The following is a 14,332-nucleotide window of genomic DNA, read 5'->3' as shown; positions in this document are numbered from 1 at the left end:
AGGCTCAGGGGGGACCTCATCACTCCACCTGAAAGGAGGTTGTAGCCAAGAGTGATGGGGTTGGTCTCTTCTACCAAGCAACAACAACAAAAAAAAATGGCCTCAAATTGTGCCAGGGAAGGTTAAGATTGAATATTAAGAAAACTTTTTTAATGGAAAGGGTAGTCAAGCAGTAAAACAGGGAAGTCAGTCACGAACCCTGGACTTACTTAAAAATGTGAAGATGTGGCACTCAGGAACATGGTTTAGAAGTGCACTTGGCACAGTGCTGAGTTAATGGTTGGACTCAAGGGTCTTTTCCAGCCTAAACAATTCTATGAATCTATGTGATAGGTAAAGCAAAGAGAAAACAAAGCCACATTCTCACTTTATCAGAATAATGAACCAGGTTTAGCCTTTTGTATATAGGTCAATGATTCCATCTAAACTGTGATCAATTTACAGGGGTAGGAGTTGATTCAGCCAAGGACCTTTAGTGATAACTGGCTTCTAGAGAACAAATTCTTCTGAAAAACCATTGTGAAAGACTATATATTGCCTTAACAGAGCAAAAAAAGTTTGGAAATAATGGCAACCTGCCATCAAAACTCTGCTCACAAGAACTGCCAGTTGGCCAATTGCCATGCACAGTACTGAGCAGTCACTCAAAAATAGCTGTTTATTCCATACAAATAGTTCTAAACTCTGCATGTACAAGAAGAGCACAAAAAACTGATGTTAACTGGTGCACTTAAAGAAAGAAGTTAAAATCTAAAAAGAGAGTTATGTTAAAATTCAAGGACAATCAAGAGAAGAAAAGCCATTATATTAAAAGAACTCCTTCAGTCAAGGGCCTGTTCCCACATCACCATTTACTGCAGGATCACCTACCTGAAGGTCCTGGTGGCAACACCAGTAACATTCAGTGACAGACACTGTAAATAACTTCAGAGATAAACCAACCAAAATATTCAGCAATCCAAGTTCATCCCAGTAAGTTGCACAGAGACATAACCTTTTTTAAAAATACCATAAACTAAATCAGGCAAGTCCCATCCACTTTTGGCATGGCAGGCTTTGACACACTGAGACTGAAAGACTACATCTTATCTTTAAACAGAATTCAGAAGACTAAATAGCTCTACATGTAACTAAGTATGTGAAAATTTTTAACAAGAAAAGAATTGGAAGTCTCCACTTTTGTTTTCTGAACTACTCTGATTATAACAGATGTTAGGACTTGAAGTCAGGCAAATTTCATACACTGGCATTTTTTAGGAGCAGCACCTGAAGTCAACTTTAAAATTTTATAGGGTGAGACACCAAAATACCTTGCTAAATGAGTAGTCTTTTAAATTACATTTTTATTTTGCAAGAAAATAAATTATACAACTTAAAAAATAAAATTCAAAAATTAAGCAGTACATCAAAATAGTTCAGCTGGACTGCCATACAGAAACTACCACCATTCAAAATTGTACAGCATTATTATCTTGGTAGTGGCACACATTCAAAATTGTAAATACCATACGGAGATAGTTATTACAACTCAGGAACTCGAGTTCGCTCAACACTCCAGACTACATATAGTGTATATGACAGGAAAGCTTTCATGTATTGTTTATTTCACAAATATGACTTTAAAGAATTACAAAGATAGCATCTCAGTCATTTAGATGAAAATAGAAAACAGTTTGAGATAGCAAATCTTTCTGTAAAACTATCAAATCTTTTTGCCAATTGTATTTTTAAAATTTGCACTTTACAGGACAATGGCATCCCAATGCAGATAAATGCAAGATGTTAACATTCAGAACGTTAATATTAATTTTAAAAATAAGAAAATGAGAAAGTCACATTGTCATTTGGAAATGTAACTGCATTACAGTCATAACAAATGAAAGATAAATGAGTAAAAGTAGAAGCTAGGGACATCAACTGTGGAAAGAGGAAAATGGAAGACTTCAGAATTGAAACTGAGATTCTCATCAAGTTGTTGGGACAGAGAAAGATTTAACAGTATTTCTTAATTAAACCCATTAAGAGTGATTCCCCCCCCCCCACCCCTTCTACACCAGATTTCATTCCTTAGCTATTCACCGTGGCAGTGTGTGTGGCAACATGTTTTTCAGATGCAGCACCTCCTTAAGCTAGGTCTTTGGACATATATATTCATAGCTAAAAATTGCAGCCTTAAAAGTGCATTGTTGCCATATTGCAAGTGAAGAATAGTTTTCATTTAGATCTGAACTCTACCCTCCCCAAAAGAACAGCTTATCCCAGGTATCTCCCTGTGCCCCAGGTGATACTAGTTTTTAAGTGCATATTGGTGAAGTGACCTGATGGACCCTAAATGTGATTCTGCATCTTTAACAAATTTGCTGGTGTCTGTCTCAGAATTCATAAAAAACCCGACATCCATTTCTGGTACATATTTAAAGAAAAAATGACCACGTCATAGGCACGTTACCAATTCTATTTCCATCCCAGGTTTTGAGAAATGTGTAAGTAACAATTAGGTTGTATTGTATTTATTAGAGGAGGCAATGTGTAGCTCCTTAGCTTTTAGCAACCTTTTCCTTTCAGCATACATTCCAGCTTCCTAAACAAGTATATCTGAGACACTGTCTCTTAAACTTCTCTCTCAAATCTAAACCAATGGCTTCAAAATTAGCATTATCCCCTTGGCAGTTCTTTCTGTGTGACCATTTCACACTTGTTCTTCTCTGGTTAAGGGCTGGAATTTTTAATGTTGAAGAGTGTGCTCAGACTGTCATGTTCTCCCCAGTTATCCCAAGTAACCATTTATTACTTTTAAGTTACAAAGACTGAAAGTCTTGCAGCACAAGTTTTTTATTAGAATTTTGTTTTCTAATGTTCAAATAGCTTCATTGGTTAACTACACAGAGCACCACTTGCTTTTGATTCTGAATTGCAACACCACAGGGCCAACATAAAAGATGCAATATTTTTAAACAGCATCTACTTTTGAGTACCAACAGAAGCACGTAACACAAGCTGGAGTATTTCAATTGTAATTGGCCAGGCCTTGATTCCTCCCTCTCTTGGTCATGAAACCCTCACTACCAAAAATTTCTTACTCAAACAGATGTCCAAGTACACACTGTTCTCAGGCAGTCACACTGGCATTTACATTAGTAACAGAGCACACAGTCTGCTTAAGGGTGCAAACAGCCATTCTTGGAGAGTTTGCTTTTAAACCACTCCTACTGCATACTTTACTGTAATCATGTCAAACTCCTCCTCTTACTTACTGGAAGGCTTTCTTTTTTGACTAAAGTTAATTGTATCCTCTTCCCCATTTCATCATCAAAGATGATGCCTTTACATGCTGTAGTTCAACTGGTTAATTAAAAAGTAACTTCACACACTTGTAATTTATAGAAGAAATATTCATACAGAACTGAATAAAGCACAACTTACCTTTGTCCTATGACAGGCACTCTGCTCCTATGACTCATGGTATCGCTCCAGTACATGCTGGGACATTTCAGAACAGCAGAGAGTAGGGCAGTGCCAAGTGACTACTTCAGATAATTGAGAATGGAAGAGGTAACATTAAGAAATTGAGATTCCTGATGTGTGTTTGGCACTCTTTCTACATACACTGAACAAGGTATTTTTCCTTAGCGTTTTATCATTTTCATTAATAGTGTATTTTCTACCCTACCAGTAACAAAATAAAAACAGAGGGTTTGTTTTTCATATAAAGATGTTGACTAGTCCAATTGGATTAACCTTGCTTGTATATAAAAGTTACCACTGAGGAAACAGTACAGGGATCTTCAAGTGCTATTCTCTTTCTGTGGGAGCTGTGCATAAATTACTCTTTAACACATCCTGATATATGTAGTCATACTGAAATATTTTGGATATAAATATTAAATGTACAAGGAAATACACTTAATATTTCTGTTCCTATAGCAGACCCACCCATGAAAACTGCTTTTAGAGTGAAGTATCATTCAAGAAACTTTTACCTTGTCAAAAAGGATTGTAGCAAATCACCCCTCCAAATAAAGTAACAACATATCTACTTGTTTACAGGAAACAATTTAAAAACAATGATCTCTTGCTTAGGGAAAAATATCACCCATGACTTGGAATTACTTTAATGTCACTTAATATGTCAATTATTAAAATCCAGTTACTAGATTGAAGCACTGCTCTAGCCAACAGGTTTTAACTGTAAAAAATACGTATCAGTTGTGACACATGTGTTTGTGTCTCTCAAATGTTATTACATGAAAAGGATCAGAGATGGACAGTACATTACTCTCTTGATCCAAAACACAGAAGTGAAAGTGCTACTTCTAGTCCTAATTGCATTACAGGAAAAGAAAAACCAACCCAAAAACCAAAACCAAACAAAACAAAAAACAAACCCAAAACAAAACTAATAGCAGTTCCTCAGTGCATGAATATTTGAATATTTTTTCCTTGTGCAAGTACTGGTCATCTAAAAACCCAAACCTTTATTCTTCCTGGTGGGTGTAAATCAAATCTACTTTAAAAAGTTCACAATGGGCTCTTCATGAATGCAAGTTTCCCACAAAACAGCATGCTGTTAAAAGTGTGCAACATGAAGGGAATGCCATCATGCTAGCTGAATGAGATTGGCAAAATATAGTCCTCTGTAAGGCAGGGATTTTAATATGTAACGAAAGTCAAAACAAGTCCTTCTGCAGCATGAACTGTTGCAGCTGTCTGTCCAAGCACCCTTCCATTTATGTTCTCAGCATCCCGCAGAGTCCTCCAATTATGCCATGTATATAAAGGTGTTGATATCTGACTCATCTCTTCTGATATATTTGTGCTCTATAAGCCATTCAATTTGCTCTTTTATCATTTTCTTTTGTGGCAAGAACATGTTTTTCAATATTTCTACCAGTTCAGTCTGAAGCTGGGCGTTAGTGATTTTCTTCCGCATCTTCATTATTTGGATGATAGCCTCCTGGTGGGGGACAAGAAAAAGAGAACAATTATTATTAAATGCCTGGGTGAAGTGACAAAATGAACACAGCATTAATAGGAGGTTCCTGGTAAGGCAAGACAGCAAGGAAATCTGTATTTTTACTAAGAAATCAGAAATATGCTGCATTTTTAAGCCTATATAGAACTGCTTTTATAAAGAAGCTGATAAAGAAAAAGAATGAAGCACTGTCAAGATGCAAGTTATAAAGACAATTCCAATCAAAGGAGCAGTTAAATCCTGTATCTAGAGTGTGAAGTACTCACTAAAACCAGATATTCACTCACTCCCTGAACAGAAGTTGCAGTTTCCTAGGTGACTTGTGATACACCTTGGGAACATCTCACTCATTTCTTAAGTATAACTAGGCATTAATCCTAGTTGCCAGAATGGCCACATCATATGCTACGTCAGATGGTACAATTCTCAAGTGTGTATGGCCTGTAATCCAACCTGACTGATAGAACACACCTTGAAGAAACTTGAAGGTAAAATGGGATTTTTGAGACTCCATTGTAGGTGATGATCCCTGATGCCAGAAAAAACTCAGGCTTTTCCAAAACTGTCAGCTCAAAAGATTTGACATGAGTAGCTGACTGAAGAACTATCAACCACAGAGCAGGAAGCTGCAGTTTGTACAGCTAAGATGCACTTTTCAACTTCTCCTCTTAGGAGAAATCATAGTGCTGTTACTACAGTGTGATCCCACCTCCAAGATTATTCTCTTCATACAGACCAAAGAGATATCAAGATCAACAATGCTGCTTATTCATGGTGGTGTCCAGGGTCAGTCAACCAATCTGCTGCTGTCACCCACCCCACGCTGTTATGCCTTCACCACTTGCTTAATATCTGCTCTGTCCTCTGAAAATGGTGAGCTGGTACTTCAAAACAGGAGGCTAGTAACTACAAGTACACGAACACACATGCAAAAAAAAAAAGGTATCCACAGGGATCCAGAGTCATATAGCAGAAATTACTTCCAATGGGATTCAAAGACACCCATTTCATACATCAACACCTGACTGTGGACAGCATGTAATGATAATACAACAAATTACAGTAACGATAATGCAACAAATGAAATAGGGGAACTTGGTATTCCTCTGGCAGGTTACTTGCCTGGGTTCGCAATATTCTTAGCTGGACTATTCCTTCATTCTCCTCTTCCCGCATTCTCTCTGTAGTAAGCTGCAATCGACCAATCAAATTTATCTTGCCCCTTTTCTGAACTTTAGCATTTTTTCTGCAAAAAGTTGTATTGCACAAAAGTGAGCAAAAAGAAAAAAAAAAAAAGCAAAAACAAAAACACTTTCAATTACAGAATTCCTGCTAAACTTAAATTACAGCAGCAACAAGTATGAAACAGATACTTATAGGTTATTAGCATTACAGCAGTGAGAGAGCTGTCTGACAGATCAAAACTCAATGCCAGTGTCTCCTCACAATGAAACCTAAATAATGCTCGCAAGCATTGCAAGTAAATCCAGCGGCTGAAACAATACAATTTCAGAAAAATGTATTTCAATTTAATTATATAAATTTAGGGAACTTTGGAGGAAGGTTTTACAACAAAGTTCAGGAAATTTGACTAGTTAATATTCCATTAAAGAACTGCTTGGGACAAAATCCAGCTACTGCAACAAAGAAAGCTGATGGCACTCCTTAGTGGTCACCCACAAACTTCCTCTACAGCCTTTGTCTTCTGTCATGTCCTCTCATCATTTCCCAAAGCTCAGAATCCTGATGACAGGAATAAGCATTATGGGCCTGGGCAACAAACTAAGCCCCAGGAAAGCAGATTCATCACTTATCTCTTTGTCCACAGATCCAGATGTCCAGCTGCTGCTGAGAATGAGGCACAGAATCTGAGGTTCCTAGCAATGAGCCAGTTCCCATCATAATCACTGACAGTAGAGGCAGGCAGAAGCAAGTAAACCACGCTTGAACGTAGCATGCAATACTGAGACATTCTCTCTTTGTATTACCTTGTGCTTGAAGGACTTCAAAGCACCAGTAAAAGAGCACTGCAATTCTCACAGAAATAAAGACACTCCTCTCTGATGAGAGCCACACCAAAAATCCTGGCTCTTGACAGCACACCGTATTATTAAGCAGTTTCACTTCCTTTTTTTTAACTCATCACTCCGTTTCTGAAATTCTGGGTATGTGTTTAATAAATAATCAACATGGCACTAGTGCTCTGATTACAGGCTGTCTTCCGTGAAATTTTATGGACTTATTGTTGACTGGAACATAGCAAATCCTCCAATTTTGCACCTCATTCCTAAGTGCGTAAGAAATTTAAGTTCACAGAAATTAGAATTATAAAAACATTTGTTTGAAGGAGCTTCTGCAGGTCATCTGGTCCACCCATCTACCTGAAGCATGACTCTTGCCAAAATAAGTGAGGGTAAGGCAGCAAAGCATGTGTCTAGGTTAATTTTGAAAACTTTCAAGAACAAAGGTTACATTAAAGTGAATTTCTTTAGTTAAAAAACAGTACATTTGTATTTTACGTTTCAAACATCATCTTACATTAAACTGAACTCCTGGTTCACCGAGAAGAGGGTTCCTTCTGTAAAGTCTTTGGGTGAATTGACTTGAGGTTCATATAATAAGACCTGACGTTTCAGCTTTGGAAATGCTACAAGAGACTACAGAGAAAAGAGGAGGGGGAGAAAGAATGAAAATAAAACACCAGACTTTCTAAATGGAAACAAGTACTTTCTACAACCGTAATTCTGCTGACTGTAGTGAAGGAACCACATAGCCTTGTTAGGAACTGGTAAAGTCAGAGAGGGGACTCAGTTTACCAAATCTCCTTCTGAAATGGGTTAGCATAAGCAAAATCATACAAAGTAGTAAAATACACAACCTCACGGCTACAGAAGTGGTGTTAAGTCTGACTTACATGATTGCTCTCTTTATTCGTGAGCTAAATAATTAGAAGTCTGCTAAAGCAAACACTGAGGCTATTTTTAAGCAATATGCATTTACCAGGTGTCACTCATTTCCTAGAATTAGACCAGCCCCACTTGACAAAACACAATCATAATTCTGTGCTGTAGGCAGCATATGGTCAAAAAATTCTTGCAGTTTCCAAAAACTTGTGAAGTAACACTGGGCAGAGAGAACATGTTAATGTAGAGGCTGTGTGTGCTCAGCAGTAGTGCAAGCAGCCAGCACTACAACTGATTAATTGCCAAGAAAGGCCTTCACATTTCAGTTTCAAAGTGTTATCAGACAGGGCTTTAAAAATGCTAATCCAGTATTTCAAAGTACAAAAATCAAGAAGCAATCTGTTTCAAGAGAAAGGGATATACCCATAAAGTCCTCCTAAGTTCTGCATCAGGGAGTTCAGTTGCCAATTTAAGATTTTCAAAGCTGATCTTCTCTCTGGGTCTTTGGTTCCATGCAAACAGCACAGCCAGCTGAAATGTTGTTACCTCCAAGTCATACTGGCCAACCTCATTCTTAAAAGTTATCTGTGAAGAGGATGAAAATTTTACTTATAAGCCTGTCTGGATCACAAGTTTTCTTACTGCTATAAATACACAGTGCAGTCATTAAGACCGATGCAATGAAAACTACACACTTACAATTCCATTGGACATGAGGTGGTGCCAGTGGAGTTTTCTACCACTGTGATTCTTTTTATAAAATTCTTCAACCTCTGGGATGAGATCTTCTAATTCCGTGGGCAGCGAGACAAACACTTTTTCAGAACTTCGGGACCAGGCGCCAGCATTTAAAATTTTAATATTCACAGAGTCAGCTGTAAGATGATATTGTATTATATGAATCTCCAGGTGTAACAGACAGATAAACCAAAATGTTTGGGTTTTTTTTCCTACTCTCAACGCAATTATGAAGTACTGAATTTTCAGACAGTTGCAGGGTGTCTACCTACTTAAACATTAAGACACTGTATGCACCAGCACTGAGTGAAACCTGCTTTTTTGGCTTGCTGCTGCAGAGCTCAAACTCTGGTGCAGCTTTGCAGCTGAAGCTTATAAACACTACTGATGGGTTTTCAGCATGGTAGGTCCAATACCTGATGTTCCTCAGCCTCTCTCATCAGTGAAACAATCTCAGAATGTGATTTAAGTTCTTAATAGCGTGCATCCAGCTTTCTTGCTGGCAGATTAAGGAGGAGCACAGCATGGAGCACTTGAAGAATCATGAGGGCATAAAAGGAGGTAGTTCAGGCATTCACCAATTCAAGCCCCTACCTGCCAATTTGTCTACAGGAGAAGGGAATCTGTATCTACAAGACTGCTCACAAGCAAAACCCTTAACTCACTGCTCTATTATCAACTGCAGGAGAAAGCAGAGTCTACAGACGCTTCCACTGTAGTGATTGTGCACAGCCATGGAGACTGTTCAACCTGCAGCTGACATAATTTTTAACCTAAGATTTAACAGAGATTTTTTCACTATGAGAAATAAAAAGTAACAAATAATTTGAAAACAATACCTGGTAAAGCAAGTTTATTATTTTTGTGCATTTCTTTGAAGGCCTGGTTCAAGTCTTCAGAGACTTTGATATCCTGGAACATTCTAGCCAGCTTGTTTACATAGTCTGCTGGCATTCCCACTTCCTACATAAACAAACAGAACGGTTAATGTGACAGAGAAAACTACGAACAAAAAGCTTTATTTTTAAAATAATAAGCTTGAATAAATTAAGAGCACAAAGAAGTACACTGGTATCATCACTCTGCAGTAACAGTGAATCTGCAATGCAATATAAAGGGTTTATTGCATGGATTGTAAGTAGTTATCACTTAAGGGCATATGATGATTCTTTTAAAGAAATTCAAGTGCTGAAGAACATACGCATGCATTAAGGAATCCATGAGGTCTGAGATTTGAAGGAATGTTTAAGGCATGCAAATAATATTCTAATCTACATAAAAATTCAAAATCAGAATGGATCTCAAATTATGTACGTAATTAAATAAGTACACTGCGTTTTGCCTATTTGCATGTGGAATATATGAAACCTTTAGATAATTGTATACGAAATATTTTAAAATCTATCACTGCCACTATTAGAGAAGAACCAAACAGTTTTACTCTCGTGAAGCATTGTGATAGAAAGGAAATACAAGATGCCCTGAGTGGCCTCCTATTGAAGATAAAACTCACCTAAGCATGAAAGATACTTAAGTTCAATGCTGGAATAATCACAAGCATGAGGCACAACTGAAGAAAGATGTGATGCTACTTACTCTGAGCCATTCTACCATATTCTCCTCAATTTCACTATCAGCTGATATATCCAATATCAGACGTCTTGTTAAGTGAGCTTTGTGGTATCGCATGAAAACATCTTTATTCTGTACATATTTAAGTACCAAAAGCTGTCAAAAATAAAGTTTAATACATTTATTTTCATTGTCAACCAGACAAGTCTTTGAATGCTGATCTAATGGCACTGTAGGCTATGACTAGAGGAAGGCTACTTGACACTGCCTTAAGCACAACTGTGTTAATACCACCATAGACATCAGCAATGAATGTATCACACCTTCAATTTCTTCATTTGTCAAACATCAAGAAATTATCTTAAATCAAAAATGACATCGACACAGGTAAAAGCCTCTTGTATTATTTTCTAGACAAATATTAGTTACTGTAATACATTACAGTCTCATATAGGCATTAATTTAATATACCAATTTTGTGAACTGACACAGGAGACAAAACACTGAACGATTTACATTATTTAAGCACACATACTTGATAACATCATAAACTTTTTTCCTACTATTACACCTTGCATAACTGCTTTTGAAGATCAAGGCCTCGACCCACATAAGGAAATAAAACAAACAAATTCATTATTCAGAATAATTGAGAATTAGAAAGTAAAAACATACCACTTCTTTAAGCTTTGCTTCAATTTCTTCAGAGGTTAGTTTCTTGCTTAGTGGTGTTTTTCTTAGCAACATGTCACAGTAATTAGCAAGAAGCTCAGGGCATTTGGATTCTGGCTGTGTTTTCAATCCAACTCTAGATAAAAGAAGAATAGTATTTCTTCAAACCATACAGAATCCTGCTATTCTGCAGTAGTCACATTGTTAGCAAGACAGACCACTCTCTCCTGATCCCTTTGGCAAGGATCCTGGCAGTGAATTTATATCCTTGCTAAACCAATGAAAAATTAGGGATAACACCCTTTCTTCTTAAAAGAATAAATACTGCATTTCAGACAGCTTCTACAGCTTATTTTAACTAATTACAATTTCAATTCATTGCTACAAGAACTATTACCATGAAGGATACAGGTGAAACTACATTTTGAACCCAACAAAATACTGCATGGAAAGAAGTATTCCAGTAAAGAGTTAACAAATGCTACAGTGAAATGTTTCACCCATCTCCTCAGTATGCTGTAAAGAGGTCTCAAGAACAGCTTCCTGCACCATACTTCACAGACTGCACAACTCAACACATCTAACACAGTAACAGGATAAAATTATTTCATCACAGCTATAAAGGATGGACTAACAGCTAGGAGATTAAGTGCAGACTAAAGCTGAACAAGATACTACAGTAGACAGACTGTGGTTCTTCAAAAATCTTCAAGCACAGGTCATGTTCTGAACCTGTGTCTAGAATGGTGAATAAAACCAAAGAGCAAGGACCAATCCCTATTCCTGTCTGAGTCAGATGGCACCAACTTGACTGCTGCTCAAGGGCCCACAGCAAGCTCAGGAATCCTTCTTGTTCATTATTTCACTGTCTCATTGATTAGTACAGACAGAGCTAGCACTCTTCAGACAACCTGTCCTTTTTCTTAATTCATTAAGCAGTTTGAAAGCTAATGTTTTCTGCCGTCCTAAAGACCAAGTACAAGCATCTGAAGTACAAGCAGATCACAAGTCTTTTGGCTATTACAGAAGACTAAGCAAGATAAAGTTTCATGTTGCTCAAACCAGGCTGCATATCTAGACAACTTCAATGTGCTTGGGAAGAAGAATGCTGAACAGAAGACCATCACAATCACAGTGGTTTCTAAGAATCCACTAGGCTGGGTTCACTTTAGGAGTGAAACAGCTTGAATGAGGCATCAATTGGGATGGTCCCAGAGGAAACTATAACAAGACACCTATGAAACTCCTCTACCTTATCAACATCTATGCAAAGTATAGATAGCAGGGATCCAGTCTTTTGTGACAGCATTCCTCCAATAAATACAAGGAGAAAGACTAATTCCTATTCAGGCTTGCCATTATCTGAAACCAAACCCAGAATATGAACCAAGATGCTGGACAGATATTTATAACCATCCACCCCTAACTAGAAGCAATAGGAAAGGGAAACTGTTTCCATAGTAAATCAGAATACAAACTATATATAAGCAATCCGAAACACCTAAATATATACAAATTCCTACTCAAGTGGCACATCACATGGTAAATGTTAACAATCGATTAACTGACTGCTACCTTCTCTTGGCTGAGTTAGCAGAGCGGGCACTGTAAGCATGGTCCTTCTTCTTAAGTCACGCAGGTCTGCCTAATCTACTGGAAGTTGCTTAAACTAACCTGGTTAATCCTGCACTGAAACAAAAATGCAACAGCTGGACAGGTCACACTCTCAACTGGCACAAGAGGAGGTGGAAAACAGCTTGTGGATGGTTACACCTTAATCAGCCACAGTTATTCCCATGAAGATTACTGCCTCGTTTTTCCCCAGAACCTTTGCTGAAGTAGCGGCAGAGTTATACAGCTGAGGTTCTTGGAATGAATAATCCAGGAAGTCATTATGAACTTCAGCTAACAATGACTCATAGTATAAAAGAACAGATTCCCAAATACTACAAATAAATTTAAGTTGAACCAGGCTGCTATTCACTGATCCATTTCTACACGAAGAGTCTTACCAGAGGTCAATAAGCAATCTAAATTCCACAATGCAAATAACACAAAGCCCTTTTAAACAAAGCGTTACTTTTGAAAAGGCATTTTAAAAACCTTGCTTCACATAAAGTTTACATGGCTTACCCCTTTTGCTTCAATGGCAATTCAAGTTTAAATATTGTAGCATCATTCACAACTGCTTTGTATGCCTGAAAAATAATTAGATTATTGGTGCTTCACTCTATTTCTCTCTGACACGAATTGCAAAGATTTAATCTCTTTTTACACTACTGTAACATGGAATTAATTCAAATTTTTTATTAGCACAACGCTTATTATATGCAGATTCTATTTTCAGTTTGAGAGTTCAAATTCTATGACTCAATTTCCCAATAAACTGATGTTTTCCTCTTTTCCATTACCATACTAGTTTCCTTTAAACAACAACTTAGCAAGGGATTACATGGAGCAGGTTGCATGTCTGAAGTCATGAGACAAATACAAAGCAAATTCCAAACACAAATTATTGCTGAATCAGACATTACAGTTCTCAACACAAAGGCCATCTAATCTGCTCCACAACATTACAAAGCTGAATATAAGCAACTTAAAGCAGCACTACAACAGAAATTAAAAGCTCTTCTGATGTAAGTTTCATCAATATTTTAGTCTGCATATTTAATAGAATAATAGCAGCTTCTAAATTTAACAGTGAATGGAATAGGCTAAAGGGCTTTGGCGACATCATAATAAAAATTGCAACAATTCTTATAGTGAACAAAAGACCAGCAGAAATACATACCTTATCTCTGGCAGTGAGAAATCTTGGATCATCTTGAAAAGCTTCTTTAACCAACTTGCTAAACCGATTAAATAGCGTGAGCAATTGCTCTACATACTTCTCAGAATCCTAAAGAGGCAAAAATCAAATAAAAAACCAAGGCTCCACACAATTCAGTGTGAGCATACATGTAATTCCCTCATCTGTAAAAATTATTCTGTATATCTAAAAAGCCTGCACACCATGAATTTACATTTTATCTTTAGTCTCTGGATTGAAGAGTTCTACAGCATGTAGGCCTAAACACAGACTTTCAGGATAGTATTTCTATTATAAAAAAATAGAAATCTGTAACTTTCAAATACTATACACTAACATTTTATTTTAAAGAATGTTTTCAAGGATCAAAAAAAGACACATGCCACATCCTAACTGCTGCAGATACCTAGGCCTCCTAGAACCCAGGGACAAAAAGATGATAAAAAGCTGAAGAAATACAGTGGGGAAAAAATCCTTATAATTTCCACACTGAAAAACTACTCTTAGATTGAAAGCATATTTCAAATTTTATCAAGAAATTATAATTCTGGAAAAACTGATTAGGCTTTTAAAATTAAGATTCTAGCATAACTGGATTGTATAAGCATCTCATGCACTTAATTTATAACCTTTACCAAAAATCAGATTTACTTTTTAAAGCCACAA

The 14,332-nt window shown here is 37.0% G+C and overlaps 1 protein-coding gene across 2 annotated transcripts in view; it reads right to left on the bottom strand.

The window, feature by feature from the left end:
• Nucleotides 1-2,060: 2,060 nt before the first annotated feature.
• Nucleotides 2,061-14,332, bottom strand: part of CUL5 (cullin 5) — a 30,814-nt gene continuing 18,542 nt past the window's right edge. For both annotated transcript variants that reach the window (XM_062487577.1, XM_062487576.1), the window contains exons 10-19: nt 13,649-13,756; nt 12,991-13,055; nt 10,861-10,993; nt 10,210-10,341; nt 9,453-9,576; nt 8,575-8,750; nt 8,299-8,460; nt 7,511-7,629; nt 6,095-6,218; nt 2,061-4,954 (exon numbers count right to left, since the gene is read on the bottom strand). In XM_062487577.1, the coding sequence (XP_062343561.1) occupies nt 4,760-4,954; nt 6,095-6,218; nt 7,511-7,629; nt 8,299-8,460; nt 8,575-8,750; nt 9,453-9,576; nt 10,210-10,341; nt 10,861-10,993; nt 12,991-13,055; nt 13,649-13,756 (1,338 nt within the window). In that variant the 3' untranslated portion in view covers nt 2,061-4,759. The remainder of the gene's footprint in view (nt 4,955-6,094; nt 6,219-7,510; nt 7,630-8,298; nt 8,461-8,574; nt 8,751-9,452; nt 9,577-10,209; nt 10,342-10,860; nt 10,994-12,990; nt 13,056-13,648; nt 13,757-14,332) is intronic.

This window comes from Cinclus cinclus, chromosome 2 (genome assembly GCF_963662255.1).
Source record: "Cinclus cinclus chromosome 2, bCinCin1.1, whole genome shotgun sequence".
Lineage (NCBI taxonomy): Eukaryota > Metazoa > Chordata > Aves > Passeriformes > Cinclidae > Cinclus > Cinclus cinclus.
This window is presented reverse-complemented; position numbering and strand designations above follow the sequence as displayed.